The following is a 27,814-nucleotide window of genomic DNA, read 5'->3' on the forward strand; positions in this document are numbered from 1 at the left end:
CCTCAATGGTATGAGCCTGAATCTATCAAATACCTACACACCCAAAACAGAAAGATCTATCTAAAATGCTAAAAGAAACCATGCAAACAGGATGAAAAACAAGACAATAAACACCAAATCAATGTTTATATATTGATTTCAGCTACCTATTACAACAATTTCTGCAGCATCTCTATGCTACTGCTAAGGTCTAACCTATTCTAACTCTAAAATCTAACTACAAAATTCTAACCAACTGTCTAACCCTTTACAAAAGAAAGGCTTCTGCCTTTTATAGATTTTACAATACTAAATTGAAAGCTAGGATGGACTGCATCCAGGGGTCCTGATCTACCTTCCAGAAACTGGCAGCCTTAACCCATGCCCAATCAATTCTCAGTTATCCAACCAACCATAATTTCAACCACCTACAACTGTTTAGGCATTAATTTGAGTCTATCCGGTAGTTGGACATAACTATCCATAACTGACTTGTTTCCCCTTTCTTCAAAATATCTTAAGTGGGGCCCACAAGCAGTTTTACATTTAAAACAATTTCAGTTCTTAAAACTGAATTCCTGGAATTAAATCCAGCTGTGTACTTTTCTGAGAACTCATGATTGCTGCATTCGGAGTGTTCTTCGGTCTTTGGTCCCGGTGGACTTCAACTTTGTTCAACGGCATGCTTCCCAATGCTCGGTTGCTCTCGCGCTCCTGCAACGTGTTCTTGCATCCTTTTCTTTTCAGCTTTCAATGCCTGGCTCCTTGACGTTTCAGGCCTTCTCCTGGTTCTTCGAGAGGACATCCACGACATGCGAACAATCAATCTCACTTTAATAAATCAATTTGAAAAATTAAATAATTTAATTTAACAAACATTAAATTTTAACAATGTCTAGCTCGGGAAGCTCTTTATGAGATGTATCTTTTGAATGTTGTCTCAAACACCTCACCTAAAATGTGAGATTTTGGCTTTCCATTTTAACGCCATCCTCATGAAATTTCGTGTGATTTCACCTTTAATCACCTAAGTCCTGAAATTTCGGGAACACTGGAGGTTTTACAAGATTTACCTTTTAAGTTTTAACCTCCCCTCTAGCAATTTCGGGTTGGAAGGCATTTTGAAAAGTTTTCAAGTTCAGACGCCTTTTAACTTATTCGCGGAATTTCAGACCCAAAGAGTATTTTGCAAACTTTCTTGAGTTTTAACGTCTTTGTTCTAGGTCCCAAAATTCGGCCTAGATGGCCCTTTTGCAAGCTTTTATGTTTTGTGCTTTGTTCTTGTGTTTGGCGAATTTTGGGCCATGAAGACTTTTTGCAAATTTTTATAACGCCTTTCCTTCACACTTTGCGATTTTCGGCATAAAGAGGCACTTTGAAAAGTTTGGAAGTTTAAAACGCCTTTCTTTTCTTTTCTAGCCTATGGAGGCGATTTAGGGAACTTTGGACATTTTCGAACTTTGGAGACGATATGGCATGAAACCGATTCTATGCAACTTAGGATTTTCGGCCTAAAGTAACTTTCGTGATTTGGTGACCTGACTTCAGGTTGAATGGCCGTTTTGCGAATTCGGCCCCGAGGACGATTTTGCGAGAATTGGGGAGTTTCAGCTTTCTAAACCAATTTGCAGATTTAGACTTGGAAGATTTTCGGGCTATGAGGAGGTTTTGAGAGTTTACTTTTCGGCCTACTTAGCTGATTTGAAACCTTTACTTATATTTCCGAATTTCGGCCTACTTAATGCTTTTGTGAAATTCGCGATTTTATCTCTGTCGCCTAATTTTGCCTCCAGATGCCGAACTTCGGCCATTTAGACCCGGTTGCAAGACTATACGATTTTCGGTATGAAAGGTTATTTTGCAAGATTTTGAAGCCTATTCGGCCCCTTGAGTCGTTTTGCAAATTTCGGCCTGGAGGGCCATTTTGAAAAGTTCGTAAGTTACACGTTTTTTCTCTCACGCAATTTCATTTTTGGCTCACTGGCCGACTTTGTGAACTTGGCATTTTCGGGCAAGTTGAAACATTTGAGATTTTCGCCCACCTTCAGCCCGATTGCGATTTAGACATTTTCGGCCAAATAGGCCACTTTGCAAACCTCGGTGATTTATGTCATTTTCGGGCTGAAGGAGGGCTTTGCAAACTTCGGCGAATTTGAGGAACTCAGTATATGGTTGCGTGACTAGGGTTTCGGGTATCTAGTTGACTTTGTGAGTTTGGGAATTTTGGCTGAGAAAGCCTATTTCGCGAGCTTTGGGGATTCCTTGATGTTTTTGGCCAAATGAACCATTTTGAGAGTCTTTGAACCATCTCATATTTCGGCCTTTCGGGCCAATTTTAGAGCCTTTGAGTTGGACTTTCAAATCTCCTCCTTCTGTCACTAGGACAGACAAGCACAAACTGGGGGGTCCCTGTCCAAGACGGGGATGGGTGTGCAATACGCACAACACAATGGTAATTGCATAAACTGATAATTACAATAGAGATTAAAGGCTCTATTTATAACAAATTACAAGAAGATGTTTCTATATGAAACAATTGTGAACTGAACACAGGATTAGAAACTAACTAAGATTACCATTAATGAAACATTGCATTATTTTAATACCCTCCCTTAATGGTCATCGATCTAACTACCCTACAGAAGACAATCTACAGGTCATTTGATCACAAATGCATAGAAGGTTGCCCCCTTCTGGTCGCGAATTCATAGAAGGCTGCCCCCTTCTCTTCAGAACGCGCTGCAACATTAGTCTACTGTTGAGACCCTCCCTTATGCTGCAAAACTTCTAGAAACGACCAAGATAACCAAAATCCCTCCAACCTGATGTTGAGAAACAAAACTGTCCCTCCCTGTAGCCAGAGATACCGAGAATGGCTAGTCAAACTGAAACCACGATTTTTAGGAAAAATCGGAAACCCTCCAAAGAGCAACAGACATGATTTTAGCAAAAAACGCAAAAACTTTTGGAAATGAGCACTGTTTGCCCTAGCAACTCCAAAACAGACTGCAACAAACCATGATTTTTGTGGAAAAAATAGTCAAACCCTGAAAACTAGATTTTACGAATCATCGTTTTTTCGGATAAAACAGTAAAAATCCTAAAACAGGAACACCCATCATAATTTTTGAGGAAAAAATTATAAACCCTTAAAAATAATTTTGTTTGAGAACAAAAAATTAGAAAAACCCATCAGATACTTTAAAAAATTATAATAAACCCACTAATATATTTATCGTTACCTCCCCTACTTTCCAATTTTTCCTATCATATCCTAAAACTTCATTCACTATCCCCATATACCTCATCCTAACCGTCTTACCCATCTACCCTTCCTTCTACCCATCCCCATATCCTAACCTACTTCACCTACATAACCTACCATATATTTCCTAACTCCCATCCCACATCCTTAACCTACCCCTACCTCTACCTTTTACCTCTATTACCCCTTCCATCTCATTCACCTCCCTACCTTCACCTATACCCTCACCTACCTAACCCTCTTCCCCTCCTAGTATACTCATCCACTACCCTTCACCTACATATACCTTCATATTTTTTACCTACACATCCCTTTACCTACACCTTACTTCCCTTAGCCTACCCTTTCCCTTACCTACCACCTTACCCCTAACCCTATCCTATCCTATCCTATCCCACCTTCCTTCCCCTAGCCTAAACCCCATCCCATTATAACCTACACCCCTCTACCCTTTCATTACCCCCTTATACCTCCCACTCCACTTTACTCCCCGCATATCCTAACTCCTTCCATTATCCCTTATACCTCCCACATCCTAAATCTACCTTCCCCCATGTATCCCCTATCTCCCGCATCCATACCCCTTATGTCTCCCTTTCCCCCAACATCCTCTTCTTCCCTTTCACCCGTGGCCTTTCCTCAACGCCTCACATTTCTACATCCATCCTTGCCTTATCACATGCTATAAAAGAGCCACCTCATCATTCTATTTGGATCCTAATATCCCAGCACATGCCGCGATGAGATTCATTTCATATATCAAGGCATATGAGTGATATAATTCAACTTCGGGTATCAAGGCAGGTGAGCGAAATATATACTTCATGCATTGAGGAAGCTGAGTGGTGAATTATACTTCATGTTCGGGGATAGATGAGCGATGCCCAACTTCATGTTCGGGGAAAGTTGGGCACGATGCCCAACTTCATGTATCAGGCAAAGAATGGTCTACTTTATGTTGGAAGTGATATCAGCGATAAACTTGCTTCATGTTTCAAGAGAGATCAGCGATTTATTAACTTCATGCTCCAAAGGATATGAGCGATAAAATTACTTCATGCATTAAGGAAGAAGAGCGATGTATTTACTTCATGAATTGAGGTAAGTGAGTGATGCACTTGCTTCATGTTTTAGAGAAGAAGAGCGATATGACTTACTTCATGTTCGAGAGGAGGAGAGCGATGTTCATGTTTCACCATTATAAAACAAAGTTCCTTCCTTCACAAGTTTGCATTTCAAAACGAAATTTCACAACTTCATGTTCAAACACTTTGAAGCGAAGTTCATAACATAGCAAAATGAAGCAATCCTAGAAGTGAAATATATCAACTTTGTGCATTGAGTGAGAAGAGCGAACTTCATGTTTTCATCAAGGAGAGCGAATTTCATAAACATGAGCAAAATTGAATAAGAAAAGGATAATTGCCTTAAAAAGATACAATATCAAATGAACTTCATGATCTCATTTAGAGGAGCGAAATAGAGCAATTTCACAACTTCGACTTCAAGGATATAGTATCAAACTTCATGACTTCACCTAAGGCAGCCGACTTCAAGATTCATGATATAACAGCGAACTTCAAACTTCACCTTCAAGCATTTAAGGGCGAATTTCATGAATGCAATGATATCAGCGAGCTTCAAGTTTTGATGGATATAAGTGACTTCACAAACTGAAACAGAAGAGCACTTCACAAATTAGAGATCAAGAACGAACTTCGTAACTTGCATAATTGAAGCGAACTTCGTGAGTTGAGGAAATGGAGCGAATTTCATGCAAGTGAACTTCATGAGTTGAGAAAGATGAGCGAACTTCATGATTTGATCTACATTAACAACTTCATCATCTAAGTGAAGTGAGTAACTTCAAAACAAGGAGAACTTAATGAACATCAATAATGGAATACACTTCAAGAAATCCTCTTCACGAGCAAAAAAGCAACTTCAAGCGTTACTTCATGATGACAAATCCTCCCTATATGATTTAATCAGCCTATATTAAGTGTGTGTAATACTTGCTTGTTTCTTTTGCAGGACATGAAGAGAGTCACAAGAGAAAGGAATTGGAGTTTCAAAGGAGAAAGACAGCGGTGACATCAGAAGTACATTAATACTTCAAAACTAAGCCTACATTGAGCACGATTGAAGAAGTAGATAGTTTCAGAAGAGTTAATCAAAGTTAGAAGATCAAACCTACAAAGGGCAAGTTGGAGGTCGCGTCCCAGTCATCATCCTAATCACTATCTCTACCAATTAGAGGGGTTCCACATCTGCATGTCTTGATTCAATGTACCTGACTCACCAATTACGACACAAACTCCAAGGCACCTACCCCTGATTTCTATTGGTCCGCACTCATGGAATGTAATTTTCTCATTGGTTATGGATAAGTTTGTTGTAACAAACCCTAATTAGGGTTTTTATTGTAAAATCTTGGTCGTTGATGGAAATCCAATCCTGGCCATTCATTGTAAATGAGCTCTCTATATAAAGCTCAGGCTCTTCATTTGTAAAGGCTAATAGTTAATAGCTGGTTAATAGCTAATAGTGAGTAGAATAGAAGAATAGAAGAATAGCAATTAGAATAGAAGTAGATTAGTAGAAGGAAGAATTGTTGGTATGACTTGTAAATGAGATACTCTTTTCATTGAAGTTATGGTGAAATTTGTTATTTCAACAAGCCTCATGGTTCTACTTCTCAATTTATTTTCATGTTGATTAGATTGAATGGAGGAAGTTATTGAATGCATTTATGTGGGATCTACCTAATCCATACCACTAGCCTCTTGCTACTTGTAAGTGCACCTTGTGTGGTCAACTGGAATAACATGAACTTAACTTTGAATCATCCTACATTCATTGTTTATGCATTAACTTGAATGGTGGTCGATGTTTGATGGCATTCGAATATCTTTGAAATATCCTTAGAAAATTGCACTGAGCTTGTGTCGAATTGTTCAAGTTGATGGTGAGACCTAGCATGGTAGGATTCCACCTATTCATTTATCTATCTTCTTACATTCTAAGGCCTAGAATAGACTTTCTCAAACCCTACCTCTTTTGCTCTTTTTTTTAATCTTCCAATTGAGTAGATAGGACCTAAGTTCCAACAAATCATGCATTCAGGCATTTGAATGTAAGTCCCCTTGTGATTCCAGCATAATCAAATCAAACCAATGAGCTTATCCACACGTAGAGACCCTACATACTGAACCTTGGAGTCTTTTTTGGGTGAACCTTAAGCAAATCTTCAGCATCCAAAAGATTTTGTTCAAGAGAGGATAAGATACTTATGGTATTTTATTCTATGTTCGCATGTGCGTAAAAAACACTTCAACAAAACCCAAATAAAAGAAGTATCTTAATAGATTAAGACCAGTTTTCTCTCATCTTAGAACGAAAAACAAAAGATTATAAACTGAAAACTGACTTTTCTCTTGGTCCAACGTATGATTATCTCTTTGATTTGAAGCAAGGGTGAGCTTTCCATATATTAAGATGAGGATTAGAAACATGACACACATCTATGACCTTAATTGGTAATGTTTTTGTTTAATGCTTCTCTCTTTTCCCCAAAACCACGAAATATCAGTCCAAGGACATCTATTTACTTTCTTGATAAAGTCAGGTTTTAGGGCAGCATTGAAAGCTCTTATGGAGTCTTGAACAATTTGGAATTTTCATAATTATTTAGCATAAATATTTTAGTAAGTTTATATTATTTTTTCTTAAGATACACACACAGTCTATGTTCCACGGGGACGCATCCCTTGCCTTTTTTCCCTCGTACCCATACCGGGGACGAAATGGGGACGCGGGGACACGAATTTGCCGCTTCCTAAGCGTCCCTTTTTTGGCAAAAACACAGAGGATGTTTCGAGGACGGGTGTTGGGCAATAGGGAACGACCGGGGACAGCCAGCTATCCCCGGGACAGCCAAGGTGTCCCCTGACCATCCCTGGGACAGCTGGCTGTCCCCTATGGCCCAGAATTTTTTAGGTCCAAAATAAAATAAAAAACGCATTTTTAATTTACAATAGACGTTCGGCTGGCCCCACCAAGACCCCAAATAAACATTAAAATATAACAAACCTTAATCTAATGCATGAAACGAACAAAGGGAAGAAAAAGACACTCATTTTGACATTTGCAAAATAGGAAAAGAGCAGCAAGAAGAGACAAAGCAGCTGGTTAAGGAGTGAACAGTAGGTGAAAGAGAAGCTTAGGCCATCAAATCTACTCCGCTAGAGGTTGAAGAGGACGAGACACCTCCAAGACTGCTTGGGGTTCCATTGGTTGAGGAGGCAACCCCTCATATTGATAGTGAATCAGACAGAGACTCTAGCTTTGATCTTGATTTAGACTCTTAGTCTTAGACCTACCATGTGCTGATTATGGACAGCCATATATTTTCTTAGTTTATCTTGACATTATGATAGACAACTGATTATGGACTTCTATGGTTTTTTTCTTTTCTATTTACAGTTTATGTCATCTCATAATTATGGATGTTTAATATTTAATATTTATCATTTTATGTCTATTATGGATGTTTATGACATATGTTTGTTGGCAGTAATTGATAAAAGCATTTGAATTTTGGTAAAATGTTTGTCAATTCTCTTGTGAAATCTCAATTCAAGTCTAATGCAATGTATTAATATCTATGATGAATGCTTTACCATTGTTATGATATGCATATTTTAAATTTCTCTATATTTGTAAAAAAAACCCTATTTTTGTAACAGTCGTTGTTAGTTTTAATTAGGGTGAAAAGCGGATTCCAATTGCCTAAGGCAACATTGGAATCTGCCCTTAAGGGCTGGGCCCTTTTATCTCTTCAAAGGGTAACGTGTACCCTTTAGGGTTGGGTCCTCTCTCACACCACATTGTGTGTCTCAACACCCAAATGAAACGTTCTAAGGCATAGGGCTGGACCCATATACCAAACGTGGGAAAAGTAATTAAGAAAATAATATTAAATTATTTTCTTGCAAGCCGACCTAGATGTCTACCGCCAAAAGAGGAAGATATATATATGACAACTCCAAGATAAAGTAAGACATCCATTTTACACTTTACCAGCAAATGCAATATGCTCTTCTACTTTAGTGATCTGCTCTCCTACACTTGACGACATAGTTGAACTACTCGCGACTCGGCTCGACTCGCCAAGCCCCTGAGAAAAAAACTCGGCGAAAACTCGGGAAAAACTCGGAAAAACTCGGCGAAAAACTCGGCAACGTAAAAACACGCTTAATTTTAATAAAAAATGCATTTTTTTTGCAAAATTTAATGAGAAGATGCATCCAATGAGTCAATAAATGATAACACAAAAGAAACAAGCTGATTCTAGATATATTTGATTGCAAAGTGTCTACAAAATCACATCCTCATGAGAAATGCTGATGGCTGGAAGCAAAATAGTAAATAGTTTTTGTAAAACCAAAAGTAAATACAACTTCCTCTCCCCAGCTCTAGCTAAAACTACTTTCAAACTTTCATCATATTTGAAATTTCATCATTCATACTCATAGTTTCAAACTTTCAACTCAAAGTTGGGGTCAAGGGGCATCGCCGAAGGATCTTGAAATTTGACTGAAATTTGACTAAGTCTGGAAAATTGAAGAATCCTCCAAAAACTAGATTTTGCATTATAACTCCTGGAGGTCCGAAACCACTCTCAAACATCCTGACAGTATATATGGAATATAACTTAAAGTATAAGTGACATTTCTTATACTTAAATGTTATATTCCATATATGAATCCTGACGGACAGACCAAAAAACTCGGCGATTACTTGAGGGCATAGTGGCATCTCAGGGTGGCCCTTCCAAGTGAGTTTCCCCCTTCTCAGCCCAAAACCATATAGAAAAACAAAAAATGCATGTATTTTTGGCCGTTTTTTGTTGTTATGCTAACCCAGGCGAGTTTTTCTTTAAAACTCGCCGAGTTTTTGACAAAAACTCGCCAAAAACTCGGCGAGTTTTTGGCAAAAACTCGGCGAGTTTTCCTGGCGAGTAGAAGTCATTACTACTCGCCAGGTCCAAAAACTCGGCGAGTTTTTGTCACTCGCCGAGTTTTCGGCGAGTGTGCCATCTATGCTTGACGAATCTGCTCTTTGGCGAACTCCTAGGACATTTGGTGATAATTCTGCTTCAGCCTATTGAAGGCATCTTCTGCTGATTTGTTTCTTGGTCATCTACAACTAGGGCATCATCCTTCATCACCTTGACAACTTGTTGTTTGGACAGCAATCAGAGATAAGTGTTGTAATCAAAATATTGTATAATTCATAATCAGATCTGAGGATCTCTTCTTGCTGGGTTTTTCCTCCTAGGAGGTTTTCCCAAGGTAATGTTGTCTTGTCTCATTCCATATGGTTGGTTGTTTGCTATCTACCACTTACTAAGTTGAAAACCCTAACAACAAACATCTATTTTCTGAGTTTATTGTTAATCTGAAAGTAAAATTAACATGGTATCAGAGCTCTAGGTTACATACATATATATATTAACTTTCAGATTTCAGTAGTCTTCTATTTCCAGTTTGTTGTTTCATTTTCAGTCAGGACAATGACAGGACTGAAAGTTGAAGATAGGCTCGAAGGGGCACTTAACTTTGCTGCCTGGAAGGTTCGCATCCTACTTGCTCTTGAGGAAGATGATCTCCTTCAGTTTGTGCAAGACAAAGAGTTGATTGCACCCACAAATCAAGAAGAATTAAAGCAATTCAAAAGGAATGCCCTCAAAGCCAGAAAGCTCATCATTGACTCAATTAGAGATCACCTTGTCACCTCCATCTCCAAGTTCACTACAGCTAGAGAGATATTCAAACATCTAGAAGGTATTTATGAGATCAATAACCTCAGTAGAGCAATTACATTAAGGCAACAAAATTTCATATTAAAATGGCAAAGGAAGATTCAGTTATGTCTTACTTCATGAAGATCTCAGAACTAAAGGATCAACTAGGCACAATTGGTCATGACATAGAAGACAAAGATTGTCATGATATCATTAAACGGTCTTCCAGACTCATGGGATTCCTTCATTCAATCCATAAGTGGGAGATCTGAATTCTCAACTTTTGATCGTCTTCAAAACGATTGCCTCCATGAGGAATCTTGCCTTGCCACAAGAGGAAAACTCAAAAGTCCTCAAGTGGATGATCAACATATGCTTGCAGCCCAATGCAAGAAAGGTGGTAATCGGAAAAAGAATAATCCCAAGAGGAATAGAGATTTCAGACAACCTAGCTCTCAGTATTCTTGGAAGAAGCCAAGAAATCTCTCTCGTGTTCGATGTTTCAGATGTGACAAATATGGTCACTATGCTAAAGAATGTCAGAATGAACCCATGCAAAAAGAAGTCAACCTAAATGAAGTCTCAGAACAAAATGAAAACTTCTTATTCATCTCTGCCTTATCAAGCAACATATCTTCAGATAGTAACACATGGCTGATTGATAGTGGTGCTTCCAGACACATCACAGGCCATCGTGAACATCTCTCAGACTTAGTAGAAAAGGATACCAGTCTACATGTGGTAATTGGTGATGATGCTCGATATTCGGTAAAAGGTTTTGGCACTACTTTAAATTTATACTCTGGTATTTCACTTCACCTTAGTGATATCTTATTTGTTCCTGGAATTAAAAGAAACTTAATTTCTATTTCTGCTCTAGAAGATAAAGGTTATCAAGTGGCATTTTCTAAGGGTAAAGTGCTTGGCCTAAGAAATCTAGTTTTAAATCTGCTCGTGTTATTGGAAACAGATATGATAGTTTGTATAAGCTTTCCTCTAACCCTGTTCAAGCCCTCATTAATGAGACCCCTGAATCTTGTGAGCTATGGCATAGAAGGCTTGGACACTTACACTTTCAAGCTCTTCCCTCTCTTCGAAAAATAGTTAAAGGTATGCCTTAACTCAGGAAATTTCATGATGATTCATGTAAAGGTTGTGCTATGGGTAAAAATGTTAAAATCATTTTCATAAAAGTGAAAGTAGAGCTAAAGAAAAAGTAGAACTTGTTCATTTTGATATATGTGGCCCTATGTCTATAGCATCCCCTAGTGGATTTCTTTATTATGTAATATTCATAGATGATTTCTCTAGGAAAACTTGGATCTATTTCTTAAAAACTAAAGAATCTGATGAAGTCTTAAGTAGATTTAAAGAATTTAAGGCATTGGTTGAAAACATCTCTGGTAAAAGAATTAAATGCTTAAGGTCTGACAATGGAGGTGAGTATACCTCTGGCAGTTTTTATGACTTCTGTATTGAGTCAGGAATTAAGAGGGAGTTTTGTGTTCCCTACAATCCTCAGCAAAATGGAGTTGCTGAAAGAAAGAATAGGACTATTGTTGAGGCTACAAAGGCCATGATCCATGATCAAGACTTGCAGACTTTTCTTTGGGCTGAGGCTTCTAGAACAATAGTCTATATTTAGAATAAATGTCCCCACTGTGTTCTAAAGAATATGACTCCTGAAGAAGCCTTCTCAGGATCCAAACCTGACATCAGCCACTTGAGAATTTTTGGAAGTCTTGTATATGTTCATGTGCCTCAAGAAAAACGAACTAAGTTGGAGCCTTTCGAAAAGAAAGGAATGCTAGTTGGATACAGTGAATCCTCCAAAGCCTTCAAGATCTACATTCCAGGTCAAAGGTATGTTGAGGTAAGTAGGGATGTTACTTTTGAAGAAGATATTACATTTAAGAAATCAAAAGGTTCTCCTGTTATTGATGAGGCTAATGATAATCAAGATGTGAATGTTGATACTAACCTTGAGATTCAAAGGGAGTCTGTTGTGTCTCCAACTCAAGAAGTGCATGATGATCCACCTGAGCCTATGAATCCCACAGATGTACCTGGTGACATTGTTGTTAGCAAAAAGAGGCCACTTTGGGTGAGAAACACCATTCAAGAAGCTGAAAGATTTGCAGCCCCCAGTGGTACCTTCAAAGAAAGCAAGAGACCTCAAGTATTCTCCAACTACGTTGCATTGATGAGCAATCTCATTGAGTCTGAGCCATGCAATGTTGAAGAAGCCTTGAACCAACATGCCTGGAAGTTAGCCATGGATGAAGAATATCAGTCAATCATCAAGAATGATGTCTGGGATATTGTGCCTAGACCTAAAGGTAAGTCTGTTGTTTCCTCTAAATGGTTATTTAAAATTAAACATAATGTTGATGGTAGTATTGAGAAATATAAAGCTAGATTTGTAGCTCATGATTTTTCTCAAAAGGAAGGCATAGATTATGAAGAAACATTTGCTCCTGTTGCTAGATATACTTCTATTAGAACTATAATAGAAGATTGGAAGCTACATCGAATGGATGTTAAGACTGTCTTCCTTAATAGTGTCATTGAGGAAGAAGTCTATATTGAACAACCTGAGGGTTATGAGATTCATGAAAGAGAAACTCATGTTTGCGGATTAAAGAAAGCTCTATATGGCCTCAAACAGGCCCCTCGAGCTTGGTATGAAATAATTGATAAGTACTTGGTAAGCTTAGGGTTTTGTAAGAATGATGTTGATTCTAACATTTACCTTAAAGTATCTAATGATGAAATGCTAATTTTGGTTCTATATGTGGATGATTTATTTCTTACTAGTAAAGATAAACTCATTATTAGATGTAAGAAAGAATTAGCTTCAAAATTTGAAATGAAGGATTTAGGTCTAATGCATTATTTTCTAGGTCTAGAAGTATGGCAAAGACCTAACGAAATTTTCTTGAGTCAAGGAAAGTATACTATTGATATTTTGAAAAGGTTTAGAATGATGGATTGTAAACCTATGTCTACTCCTATGGAATCTAACTTAAAGAAGTTGAGTGTTTCTGCAGCTAACTTTGATTTTGCAGATCCATCTGAGTACAGGCAGTTGATTGGATCATTGATGTATCTAGTTAACACTAGATTAGACATATGCTATGCAGTGAATGCTCTTAGCCAGTTCATGAGCATGCCTAAACATGTTCACCTTGTTGCAGCCAAACACATCCTGAGATACTTGCGAGGCACAGTTGGCTTTGGGCTGAAGTATCCAATGAAAACTCCAATAACCCTGGAAGGTAACTCAGATGCAGATTGGGTATGAAGTGTAAAAGATAGGAAAAGTACTTCAGGCATCTGCTTCAACTTAGGATCTGCAGTGATTTCTTGGGCTTGCAGAAAACAGTCCTCTGTGGCACTAAGTACAGCTGAAGCTGAGTACATTGCAGCAAGTGTTGCTTCTAGGGAAGCAATATGGCTTCGTAAGCTTCTCGCTAGGTTGTTTGGACAACCTTGGAAACCCACAGTCATTCATTGTGATAATCAGAGTTGCATAAAGATGTTTGTCAATCCAGTGTTCCATGAAAAGTCAAAACATGTGGAAACTCATTATCACTTCATTTGGGATATGGTGCAAAGAGGCGCTATTCAGCAGAAGTATGTCAATACTGATGATCAGATTGCAGATATCCTTACCAAGCCTCTATCCAAGGTGAAGTTTGTGTACTTCAGAGACAGGCTTGGCATTTCGGAAAATGAAACCTTGGTTGAGAGGGAGTCTCAACCTCAGTGATGCATTGTGTTGCATCAACCACCCTCTGCGGGCAATGTAAGGTGGTAGTCTTCTCAGGGAAAAGAGTAATTGTTACCATCCTCTGCGAGCAACGTAAGATGGTAGAAAAGATTCTCACCACCCTCTACGGGCAATGTAAGATGGTAGAAAATATCCTCACCACCCTCTACGAGAAATGTAAGGTGGCTCCAATCTATGCTTGTGTGCAAGATGGAAGATTTTTGTCATGTAATTCCATTCTATGCTTGTGTGCAAGATGGAAAATTTTTGTTATGTAATTTCATTCTATGCTTGTGTGCAAGATGGAAGTCTACTATGTTCTGATTATGTAATCCATTCTTTGCTTGTGTGCAAGATGGAAGATAGTGATATTCTGATTATATTCTCTTCTCCCTAATTAAGAGGGAGTGTTATTTTTAATTAGGGTGAAGAGCGGATTCCAATTGCCTAAGGCAACATTGGAATCCACCCTTAAGGGCTGGGCCCTTTTATCTCTTCAAAGGGTAACGTGTACCCTTTAGGGTTGGGTCCTCTCTCACGCCACATTGTGTGTCTCAACACCCAAATGAAACGTTCTAAGGCATAGGGCTGGACCCATATACCAAACGTGGGAAAAGTAATTAAGAAAATAATATTAAATTATTTTCTTGCAAGCCGACCTAGATGTCTACCGCCAAAAGAGGAAGATATATATATGACAACTCCAAGATGAAGTAAGACATTCATTTTACACTTTACCAGCAAATGGGATATGCTCTTCTACTTTAGTGATCTGCTCTCCTACACTTGGCGAATCTGCTCTTTGGCGAACTCCAAGGACATTTGGTGATAATTCTGCTTCAGCCTGTTGAAGGCATCTTCTGCTGATTTGTTTCTTGGTCATCTACAGCTAGGGCATCATCCTTCATCACCTTGACAACTTGCCGTTTGGACAGCAATCAGAGATAAGTGTTGTAATCAGAATATTGTATAATTCATAATCAGATCTGAGGATCTCTTCTTGCTGGGTTTTTCCTCCTAGGAGGTTTTTTCAGGGTAATGTTGTCTTGTCTCATTCCATATGGTTGGTTGTTTGCTCTCTACCACTTACTAAGTTGAAAACCCTAACAACAAAAATCTATTTTCTGAGTTTATTGTTAATCTGAAAGTAAAATTAACAGTCATCCCCTGCCATCCCCCCGAAAATGACCCAAAAGTACCCCTGTACCGGAAACACGTCCTAGCGTCCCTTGCCATCCCCATCCCCAAAACTCCGTGGAACATAGCATGCAGTTCCTTCTCAAAACAATATGTTCTGCGAAGGTGATAGGTTCAATCTGAATATGCTGCATGCTTTGGCATTTAAGCTGAATGGACTACTAGGCAATGTAAACTTGTTGTGTGTGCCTCTTGAAACTTGCATGTATTCCTAATGAACTTAATGTCTGATTATCAGTGTCTTTATCTGGGCAGACTTTACCCAAAGTAAGTCATCCATTAACTTAGTTAATTGAGTATGTAATGGAAATTATAAATTATATCCGCTCACTGTGGTTTAACTTAGATGAATCACAGATGTGAAGATGTGGGTATCTGAGGTAGTGGACCTTTGTGTTTACTCTTGCTGTTGTGTTTTATTGATGTAATATTTGACAAGACATCCCAAATCGAAAGTTGACTATGGGTATTAGAAATCATCACGAATGCACTTGTAATGTTTCATCATGGCTTCACAATTTATTTTTCTTTCCTTATGATACTATGAAACATGTCTTGTCACCAGTGTGCCTTACAGGAAGTTATCACAGGCTACTCTTTACATGAATTCAAGACTATTGTTTTACAACCAGTGCCTTGCTACTTTTTCTGTTTGACAATATAATCATCCAGAAATCTTATTCTGAGCATCTTCATCATTGTTAAGTATAAACTAATCACAGGCATACATGGAGTAGACATGCTGGAAATACATCAGGTATGAATCCAAACACAAAACATATACATAAAAACACGAAGCATACACGTTAATATATGCAGATACAAAGCATACAGTCAAATACACATATTGTCATGCTCGACAATCTCTCATATTGTCTTGAAATTTTAGTTAAAAAAAATGAAAATGTCTATATCACTGGAACATAAACTTTTTGATGAATTGTCTATATATAAAATCTACCAGCAATGTCATGGTTTAATATTAAATTTATAGTTTAAAATTCTAGTAGCAGCAACTCCCAGTGTTTGCCCTCAGTATTACTTCCTTCCTGTTAAATGCAAAGTGTTTGATGAAATGTCTGTATGCTAAAACTGTAGAAAATTGCATCATTTTGGTTTAAAAATTTTGGACAGTATATTACAATGGTGAGGAACATAAAGAGTATTTTTTTAATAGGATATTACTATATAATGATTTGATAAAATCTCTACATTGCAATTACGATTTCATGAAAACACGGTTAACTTCTGGTATGATTTTAACTAAATAGTAAATCAACAGAATCTCTTGTAGACATGATTTTTTCAGCAGTTACATGTAAATGAGTAGCATGTTTCTGGAAATAACTGCGTACTTTTATTTGCACTGCGTATCCTGATAATGGATCAGTGTGACCTGAAACATTGCAAAATAAATTACATAGATATTTCCAGAAACGTACTACTCATCAACACAACCTATGTTGTTTTTACCCGTGCAACTTTCCTATATCAAGATTTATGTTTTCTTTTCCAATGTATGGAATGCTTTATGTTGCAGGTTGAGTCCACAGAACAGGAATCTAGTGATAAAGTTGTGTAAAGAAAAAATGAAAATTAAATCAAATTATGAGTTGTAATACCTGTTTGACCATCTTTTGTTTCAGCAATGTGTCCCTCTCCATGATCTTGATGGCGACACCCTCTCCGGTCTCCATATTCCTGGCAAATTTCACCTTGGAAAATTTGCCCTCTCCCACCAGGCGTCCCAACTCATACTTCCCCACACGAATTCTTTGCCTGCTCATTTTTCTCCAATATATATATTTGCGCTTTATTACAGTCTGTTATATACCGCGCTTACGGTTACAAGGCTGCCATACCTGAGACTTAACAACATTCATCTTTACTGCTGGTTGAAATTTAGATCCGCCCCTGTAAATTGTGCCTTGTCTCTCAGTTGCTCAACCTTCCAACTCCAATGAACGGAATACTTCCATCGCATATTACTCTCAACACTCCGAAGCCTGCCATTTTTTGTTTTATTCAATTTCTTACTAATCCTTCACATTTACGGTCTGTATTATAAGAATCCAGAGTCTGGCCTGGTTACTAACGTCAAGAAAAAACACATTGATTGGTGTTTGTAGGCTGCTTACATAACACTGTGTAGGCCGGCCAGAATTGTACTGAGGCCTATATATAGTTTGTCTTCAATTATTGTGGAATATATAATTGACACAAGTACATTCCTTTTCACCCTTTTCCTATGTCAATATTAATATAGTTAACCCCAGTCAAATATAGTTAACCCTAGTCAAGTATTGCAGTTTACTTCAGTGTCGCTACTTTTTCTTCTCTTTTTAACGTTTTCTGATTTTAGCATGGATTTTTGAGGTATGATGTTATTCTGCTGGCTTTATATGTGTTTTAAGTATTAATTTCTATTTTATTAATTTAGAAGGATAGTTTTATTTATTATTAAAGTTAAATAAATATAATTTGAAGTTTCTTGTAGTAGAAAAAGTAGATAGTGATGGATCAAGAGATGAGATGTGATGTAAGGAAAAGAGTTGAAATTACATCATGATTGTAATTGAAAAGGAATGTTGTTTTGTTGGCTTTATATGTTTGTTAAGCATTAATTTCTATTTAATTAATTTAGAAGGATAGTACTATTTATCATTGAAGTTAAATAAATATAATTTGAAGATTCTTGTAGTAGAGAAAGTAGGTATCGATGGATTAGAGAGATGAGATGTGATGTAAGGAAAAGAGTTGATATTACGTGATTGCAATTGAAAAGGAAATAATTAGATATGATTTTAAAAAGGGATGTTAAATTAAATTATTAATTATTAATAATAAGTTATATTAAAAATAAATAATGGCATGAAATACAAGTGTATTGAGATGATTTGATATAAGATATAGATTTATTTAAGATGATTCGACGTAAGAGAGAAGATATGAATTTATTTTAATTTATTTTTTCAAGATAAATCAAGTCATTGTTAGGATTAGGTGTGAAAGAATATGACGTACATGTGGGTGGGGACATATGTAATTATTTTATTTGTAGACATGTGAAATCATCCTAGCGTCATATTAACATTTTATCACTATTAATTAATTAAATAATTAATTTGTTTCATCACCAATTAATTATATTAATGTTCTATAATAAGTCGAATCCAATGTAACATCTAGTTAAATAATAGTTACATCAGTTTCTATCTCACATCTTATTTTGATGTCCACCATTTCTAAAAATAAATGACCAACAAATTTCCTTTCCCTCCCATTTTTTGTTACCACAAATTACTATTTTTAATAAATGCAATCTTAGTCATTCATCTTAAACAAATTAAATCCAAACCCTTCATTTTCACTTTTATCCTAAAAAGGTAATTTCTTTTAATATTCATCATAGATTTCATTTTCAATCTTGTTCATCTTCCTTGCCAAAAATCTATTTGGTACATTAACTTATGTAAATCAATAAGGTATCTTCAACTTGGTAAATGTTGCAAAGATTTCAATCAACCACATAATGAATCTCGTTAAGAAAATCCACTAGATAGATGAAGCTAACATTGCACCATATGAAGGTTGGTGTACATTAATATGATCAAGTGAGATCTACTATTTTTGTTGTCACAAATTACTATTTTTCATAAATATAGTCTTAGTCATTCGTCTTAAACAAATTAAATCCAAACCCTTCATTTTCTCCTTCATCTTTAGAAAGTAATCTCGTTCAATTTCTACTATAGATTTCATCAGTTTAAATCCTAACTGGCCATCTTTCTTGCCAAAAATATAAAAAATTGGCACATTATCTTGTGCAAATCAATGAATTGTCTTCAATTTGGTACATGTTGCAGAGATTTCAATCAACCATGTATAACGAATCTCATTAAGCAATTCCAGTTGGTAGATGAAGCTAATATTGCACAATATAAAGATAATGTGCATTCTAGGTTTACGAAATATTCATATGAGGAAGATGGCATGCTTTTATTCTTTGTATATGTTTTATTTGGAAAGAGTGATTCAAAAGATTTGGTTGATGAATGGTGTACTAAAATTTTAAATCCACTTACGACATGTTAATTTCCAAGGATATTACAACTTATGGAGATGAAATCATTGATGAATGGTGTACTAAAATTTTAAATCCACTTACGACATGTTAATTTCCAAGGATATTACAACTTATGGAGACGAAATCATCACTTGACTTCGACCATGTTTCAAATCTAGTTCAACTAGGTATTATAGATATATTATTTAAAAATCAATATGTTATCTTATTTTATAGTTTATTTATATCATTTATTGAATTAATATATTATTAAATACGTAATTCAATCAAAAACATGTTTATGTAATTGTTGCAGATGAGGATAATGAAGAAAGAATAGATCATATTATGTGTCATTTTATTGAGGAAACAAAGAAATTGGGAGCCCCTATCATAGATGCAGAAGACATTAAGTATCTTATATGATCAATGGTTATTACTAAAACATAGCTTAGAAGGTATTCAAGAAAGAAGTTTTATGTGTGGTTGTTTGATGACTTTAACACATAAAAAAATTAATCATTAATATAACCTTGTTGTGGCACAAATGTTTAATAATCAAATATGGGGATATAGTATTGAGTAAAAACTTGTCAAAAAATTGTGACCCTAACAAAAACTCAATTCTTGACACCATAAAGAGTAGAGAAAAAATCTCATGGCTCACTAAAATGAATTGATGGAATGAAAAAAGGGTTGTATTTACTTCGTAAGTATGTTTTGTACATTTTAATTCAATTGATTTCAATATGTTATATACTTTTTAATCTAGTTCTTTGATGTGACTATGGTGGGCACTTCTTAATTTCTTTAAGTATGTTATATACTTCTTAATCTAGAACTTTTTAATCTAGTTCTTTGATGTGACTATGGTGGGCACTTCTTAATTTCTTTAAGTATGTTATATACTTCTTAATCTAGAACTTCCATTTGAGCATGTTATTAACTTATTTAAATGAAGGTTCATGGTTCTAAATAAGCTTTCACCTTCTCATGGTTGGTATTATTAGTAAAAAAATTATATTCTTGAACCAAATAGAAGCTTTTAATTTGATTGATTGAGTGGACCACTAGATATCTTGGGTTTTCTAATTGGTATACTGAGTTTATTTTGATCTTCTCCTATCTCATCTATATGTGAAAAGAAGCATGGGATAAGTTTGAAGACAATTTTGGCCTCCTATTCAAAAAACATCAATAAAAAATTATCTCCTTCACCTATGTCCAATTGACACAAATTTCAATATATCAACTGGTCGTTAAGTACCCACCTCTTAAAACTACAAATCTCCATAAGGAAGCTTGAATGGTCATAATTTAATTGATGCTTATGCAATGGCCTTACCCCAAATATTTCAACACTCTTGTAATTGTTTTCAATTTTTTCACACGAATTTTTCATCAAACAATTGGTGTATATTAAGAAAAATAAAAATTCTAAGTAATAACAGTCACATCTACTTATTTTAATCATAGAAATTTTGACAAGCAATGGTCATCTATTCCTTACACTAAAATTGGTTACTTAATTCTCAAATAATAAACTTAAAAATATATCACCAAGTTTATATATATATATATATATATATATATATATATATATATATATATATATATATATATATATATATATATATATATATATATATATATATATATATATTAAATTCTCATTGTTAGTGCAACATAAAATGTTAGGGTGAATATTAAAAATGTATATATAGACTAAAAATAAAATCCTAACCTCAGACTAAGATACTAGAAAATTCTCAAAAATTAGAAATAATTATTGATTCAATATTAATGACAACTCTTGATATTCATGGCAACCCTCAAGACATGTATGGCACACCAAGAAGCCAATTAAAGGTTGTCGTCAATAATGAAGAGGGAATTCATTCCCAAACAAGTGTACAACAATCCAAAGTGTTTCACCAAACATTGTGCCTAACTCCTAGTTATTACAAGGGATGTAGTTGAGTATGAGGAAGGCTAATAAGTATGTATGTCAAGAACCACCTCCTCTAACTTGTCTATGATATCTTTCTTGCATGACATGATCACCTATAAGGCTCTTCCAATTGGTACAACTAGGCTTTGGCCTCTTAGCAATTGCATTTTAAATTATTTTTATCACTTCAAAATGTCACAAATATATTTATAAAATATATTCTAAAAACTAAAATCTTTAATTTTGAATTTTTTCGACACAAAGATTATTTATCTTACAAATTCATTATTTTCCTATAAACTTCAATAAATATATTACCTCCAACGCCTTGAAGATGTATAAGCATGATAATATAGCTTTTAACATTAAATGAAACTTCACACAAACAATATAGGGCATAAATGGTTCATCTCAATGATGATCTTTGGATGAAATCACTCGATCATCTAAGTACATTTTCATCTATGAAATTAATTACTCAAAGAGTTTTCATCCCTTGATTGAGGAGTGAACCAAGTTCAACCTCTTCAATTTGGGATTTTGTAAATAAAAGATCTAAGAATGCCTAAATTCCTCCTCATTCATGTCTTTTTATATTATTTTTGTTACTTTAAAAAAAGATAACACTTTTTCTTTGTCATTGCTTTTTTGAAAAGGATCTTTCTACTTTTTTGTTGCTTTTTCAAAAACACATTTTTTTACTTTTTTTCTTAGATGAATTTATTAATTTAACTTTATATTTAAAACCTCAAAATTTATTAAATTATAAAATAATTAATTAAATAAAGTTAGTTGAACTTAAACAACTTAATTAAATTTTTTTTCACAATCATCAAAGTTATGAAAATAATAAATAGCCTTAAATAGGAATTCTAACCTGCCATCAATAACCTAAGAATATGAGATTGATTCATGTACACGTTGGCACTTTCTCAAAATGACAGACCTCCCCAAGAAGTGTAGAGTGCTCCTAGAATATTGGAATTGCACATAGACAATATCATTATACTCATTTGGACTCTAGGAACTCTTTTTTCACTATTAAAAAACCTTCCCCATAATGTCGGTGCTCTCCAAGAAAGATGGAGCTTTACAAGGATGTTGGAATGGACCAAAAGGGACATTATAGCTTATAGTTCATCTTTTGACCTTAATTACTTGCAAATGATCTTAATTTGTCATACAATACTCTTGTATTTTATATCTTGTATATATGCTTTATCCATCTATCCCACTAGGTATGTCATTGTTAAAGTTTCAATGCATTATGAAAGTTAATTCTTACAAGACATACATTTGTCCCAAATATAATCCTATTGAATACCATAGGGATTCAAAGCCATACAAGAATGTAGAGAAAAGCTCAAAAAAAGGTTTAAAGAAGTCCATGAATGTGACAACAATCTTGGACTATTGTTAGGGCATTTGAGAGAGCATAGGTCATGAAATCTTGATGAATAGAGAGATTGGAAGTTGTTTCAGGGAGTTTGGAGAGATAAGCAAGGCATTAAAACCAAAGATCTTTTCCAAAAGGGGGGTTTTCACTATCAAAATCCACATAATAATTTATTTTCAATATCTTTAAACTCAACACCATTTTACCATGGAAAATATTGAATGCACTATTATAAAATGTGTCATTTGATAGTAGTTTGAAGGTGCTAATAGGTGTATTTTCTATTCTACATAATATGGGCCCAGATTGATGGAGTTAACTTGTTAGGGTGGGTGAGTAAATGCTAGGGTAGGCCCTATTTTATTCCCTAGATTTGCAAATCCTACCAGGATACAAGGTATCAACAAGGTCTCTTAAGAACCCTAAGAATAAAAAATAATCAATATATGATGGACCAATTCTCAAAAGTTATGGGTTTTTTGAATAGTCCTTTTATAACCATAGGTATATGTGGTGTCCCTCCAAAATAGCCTTTATCAATTTTCATTAACTTAACACCATTTGATTCTAGCAAGAACAAATACATTCTTTTTAAATACATCATTTAAGAGTAGTGTAAAATTGCCAAGAGCAATATTTCCAACTCTACACCTCATGGGACCTAATTGATTTCATAAACATGCTAGGGTGGGATAGTGAATGCTAGGGGAGACCCCATTTCATTCCATTTCTGTATTGATTCTTCTTGACTACAAGTTTATAGAAGGGTCTCTTAAGATCCCTAGAAGCAAAAGGTTGTCAATCTATTTAATGGAGCGATTTGTGGCACTTAAGAACATTATATCTAGACCTACAAGAGGATTAAAGATCCCTCCACAATAATATAGCTTAGTTTTGATTAATTAAAAAAAACTTATTGTGCTAAAGATTGAATGCATTATTGTAAAATGTGTCATTTAGAAGGGTGTAAAGGTGTCAAGAGCCATATTTTTTGTTCTAGGTGCCCCTAGAGTGAGGCATAACCAATTATGGCAACAAGTTATAATTAGTCGTTGAATTCTAGGGGAGACTCCATTTTATTTCCTAGCTATTTTGACACCTCAAAGATACAAAGTTAGATACAATGTCCTTTAGGAGTCCTAAGAGCAAAAAATTGCCAATATATGATAGAGCATCTCTCTAAGTTCATGAGGGCTAAAAAAAATCTTTCTAAGCCTACAAACGAATGTGGGCTCCATCCAAAATAACCCTTCTCATTTTTTTCTCAACTCAACACTATTTGGCCATGGCATGATCAATCCATTCTTGCAAAAGGAATCGTTTTAAATAAATGTAAAGGTGTCAGAGTCGTATTTACATTCTACACCTTGTGGGGCCAAAATGAATGTACCAACATATTAAGGTAGATGGAAAATTCTAAGGGAGGTCTCAATTCATTTTATGTGTGTGTGTCAATCTCTCGAGGATACAAGGTTCTAATATGTCTCTTAAGAGCATGAAGAGAAAAAAACTACCAATATATGATAGAGAAATTATTGAACTTTATGTAGCCCATGAATGCTATTTCTAGACATAAAAGTGGATATGGGATCTCTCCACAATAGATTCTCTCAAAAATCATCAAAGCAATATTGTTTGATCATTTAAAGATCAAACACATTCATGTAAAATGTGTATCATATGAGAGTAGTTCAAATGCCAATAGCCATATTATTTATTCTACATATCATGGAACCAAACAAACTATGCTAAAGTATTGAGGTGGGTGGCTAAATAATATGGGAGGCCCTATTTTTTCTCTCAAATGTTTCAATCCCTTTGGGCTAAAAGGTTCCCTCAAGATGTCTTAAAATCCATAAGACCAAAAAAATATCAATATATAATAGAGTAGTTCTCAAAGTTTACGAGGATTATAATCTTTCTATCTAGCCTACATGTGGATTTAGGGTCCCTCCAAAATAGCCTTTCATTTTTTTTCTCAACTTGGCATTGTTTTACTATGACAAGATTGAATGCATTCTTATTAAAGTGTCATTTAATAACAAGTAAAGAGGCCAAGAGCCATATTCTTCATTGTACACCTCATGATTCCAAACTAAATGTACCAACACATTAGGGAGGGTAAGAAAATTATAGCAAAGGCTTTTATCATTCATTGTTTGTGTCAATCCCTTTAGGCTACAAGGTTCTGCCAAAGCCTCTTAAGAGCCATGAGAGCATAAAACTTCTAATCTGCAATAGATAAATTTTGAGAGTTTGTGGGGCCTATGAATTTTCTATCTAGATCACAAGTAAATATTAGGTCCCTCCATAATAATCTCTCATTTTTTATTAACTAGACACTACTCGACCATGGAAAGATCAAATGTATTTTTGCAAAATGCATAATTTGGGAGTAATGTAAAGGTGATAAGAATCATATTTTTCAAATTATATGCATGCCTCATGGGGTAGAAAAAACCATTCCAATTGTTACAAATATGAGTTTGCGTTGTCATTGATGTAAAACTTGTTGTCATTGATGATAAATTTGGTCCAGAAGGTTGATTAGTTATGTTTCAGGGTAATGCATTTTCAGAGGATTGGTTGTTAGTTCATGTGGATGTGTGGAGATTGATTGTGTTTTCTTTATATGGTATATATAGCTGTATTATGACTTTTCCATAACTTTGGAGGTGTATTTTGTGGTCCGCAATTGAAGTTGGCTAAATGTAATTATCCTAATGAATAGTTTCTCAGACTAGGTATAGTTTTATGGTCTGCATTATGGCACATTTTTTCATCATTTCTTGTGGTTGTATTATGATTTTGGTGGATGAAAATTCTTGATATATCCCAATTTGTATGTTCTCATTTGATCTATAGTTGAAGCTGTGATGGTTTGAGTGTTGGCTTATACAAGGACGATGTGATAGTTTGCGAGAATGCATTGCATTCCTCCAAATTTCATTGCTTTGGTGGTGTGGCTCAATGAATTAGCTATTTTGGTTTTAGGTGATGCTATTTTGTGCATCCGTAAGAGTTTTAGTGGTTTGCGTCATGTTTTGAGTATGTTCGGTTAGTGTGCAATAATAGTTCTATCATTTGAAGCTGACATGAGCAGTTTTTGATTAATGTGGTAGTGTGTCGAGTTGAAGGCATTGATTTGGGACTTATAGGATGATGTGTCAACATGGTGTGATCCCTCACACATTTCATTTTCCCTTCCACGTTGCTTTAGAAAATATTTTTGGGCTGACTGTTTAGACTTTACATGTTACATCTAATTAGGCTGACCTAATTGGTGTATTTTATGTGTGTGGATGATATACAAAGGAAGAGATATCTTGGAGGATAATATGAGATGGTGTGTGTTGAATGAGAAGTTGTACGAAGGTTTGCAAGTGCAGTTGAGTAGTGATGAAGTCATTTTTATATGTTTATAACTGTAGTCTGATCCTCCTATCCATAAGCACATTTTAAGGCAAGAGGATGACAACACTATCACCATTTTAAAAGCTCTACCTTCTAGGGATAAATGATTAATTAATAATGAGGATATTTGGTGCAAGAGGAGGATATTACTAGCAATGTTTCCAATGCTCTCTCTCATAAAGATGAAGTTTTACTAAATAAAGAGCCCAATTAAATTCAAAACAATGCAATCTATTTTTCCAATCATTTGAAACCTCAAATTGTTGTCCATATTCATCGATATGCCCCTCAACCTCAAAATAAACTAGTGATTATTGTTAAAGATCATAAGAATCCAACTAGACCTTCCAATTACTATTTGAGCTTTACAAAATAACTCACTCAAAGCAATAAGATGAAACCAGTGTCACACCGACCTTATTATCATGCCCAGTCGTTTCTTCCTACTGCCCAGTCATTTCTTCCTGCACCCCCTCATCTTTCATGGCATGAGAAACTTCATGCTCCTCCATCTAAGATATCCCTTTGGGATTCAAGATTCAAACTTTACCTACATACCATGGGATGCTCCAAGAAGCCTTATACAAGGTATTTATCTCACCTTATGCTAGACCAAATTATGTAGCAATCTTGTCTGATTGTATGAACACAATATACGGTGAAATTTTGAATATTAAACTATTCTAAAACCAACAAATATCCAACCACGTAAACCCTAGTTCTACAATCAAGAATCCACCATACACAATGAAGAACCTAAAACATGCAAATCACAATAAAATAGAAAGATTATACCATTCACATGCTTAGTAGGGTTTGATCTACATCGTTTCCTATCTCCGTTGATCTTGTTTGATATGATTGCTCTCAGATTTTATGTGTGCACAAGAGCTCAATAAAGAACATATTGTGGTTGTGAAGTCGCTTGATCGCTTGGAGACTGATTGCATACGTCATTAGGGTTGATAAGGATGAAAGGATCCTCTTATATAGAGAACACCTTAGAAAATGAAGGGATGGGATTAAGAGGTGAAAGGATAAATGGTCGGCTAGGATTAAAGGGTAGGTAGGGAAAATGATAAAATAATGAGAGGGTAGCTAGAGGAAAATCAAGAGATAAATGACAAGTTATGGAGGGAAAAAGCTAATGAATTAATTAAATCAATAAATAATTATTTAATTAATAGAGGATGTGGGACCAATTAAATAAATAAAGTATTTATTTAATTTAGGGAAAGGATTTTTTTTTTGCTAGGTAAAAAAAATAAATTAGGGAAAGGATATTTTAAATAAATAAAAATACTTATTTAAATAAGGAAAGGCTAGAAAAGGCTTAGTGAATTAATTAGAAAAATAAAATCTTTTTAATTAATAGCTCAGGCTTAAGATAAAATAAATAAATGAAATATTTATTTAATTAGGCTAGGATAATATTAGGTGTTTAGACACATGGAAAAGATAGATAATGTATTCTCACAACATGAGTTACCACCTTTGGAAGCTCAATATGATAAGTTGTTGAGTGTAAAATTCAACAACTTATCATGTCTAGTAGCATTCAAATGACTAGTGACAATGAGGTGCACCTTTGTCTTATCCCTTGTAAATAACACTTGTTCACATTATGTTTCTCCTCCCTATGTGACACTTGTAGCTTACCCTTTGGGGGCTCATTTTCATTCATGGTGGTACAATTTCATGTTCAATCATACTTGAGTAGAAACATAATAGCCTAATTATTTGTGTCTCTATACTGGGGGCAAGAATAATTTTCAAACATTCAACCTTCATTAGGATCCACTTTCCCTTTATTGAGTTGTATCTTTTATAACTATTCTCCTTTCTCACATAGAACTATTCATCCTTAATGAGGATCTTATCCTCACTGGAGGTGTGTATCCTTGAATAGGACCTCTTCCTTGCTTGAAAACATATATCTTTTAAAAATGATCTCTCCTTATTGTTG

The 27,814-nt window shown here is 35.2% G+C and overlaps 1 protein-coding gene across 7 annotated transcripts in view; it reads right to left on the reverse strand.

Moving 5' to 3' along the window:
- LOC131046840 (CBL-interacting protein kinase 23) overlaps positions 1-17,195 on the reverse strand; it is a 166,695-nt gene extending 149,500 nt beyond the window's left edge. For 4 of the 7 annotated variants that reach the window (XR_009106075.2, XM_057980625.2, XM_057980628.2 and 1 more), the window contains exon 1: positions 16,644-17,193. Coding sequence is in view for 6 of the 7 variants with exons in the window: in XM_057980625.2 (XP_057836608.2) it covers positions 16,644-16,808 (165 nt within the window). In the remaining variant the exon portion in view is untranslated. Of the gene's footprint in view, positions 1-16,643 lie in introns of all 7 variants that reach the window. The other 3 variants (XM_057980629.2, XM_057980627.2, XM_057980624.2) reach the window with 3 other exon arrangements.
- Positions 17,196-27,814: the final 10,619 nt, after the last annotated feature.

Source organism: Cryptomeria japonica, chromosome 4, assembly GCF_030272615.1.
Source record: "Cryptomeria japonica chromosome 4, Sugi_1.0, whole genome shotgun sequence".
Classification (NCBI taxonomy): domain Eukaryota; kingdom Viridiplantae; phylum Streptophyta; class Pinopsida; order Cupressales; family Cupressaceae; genus Cryptomeria; species Cryptomeria japonica.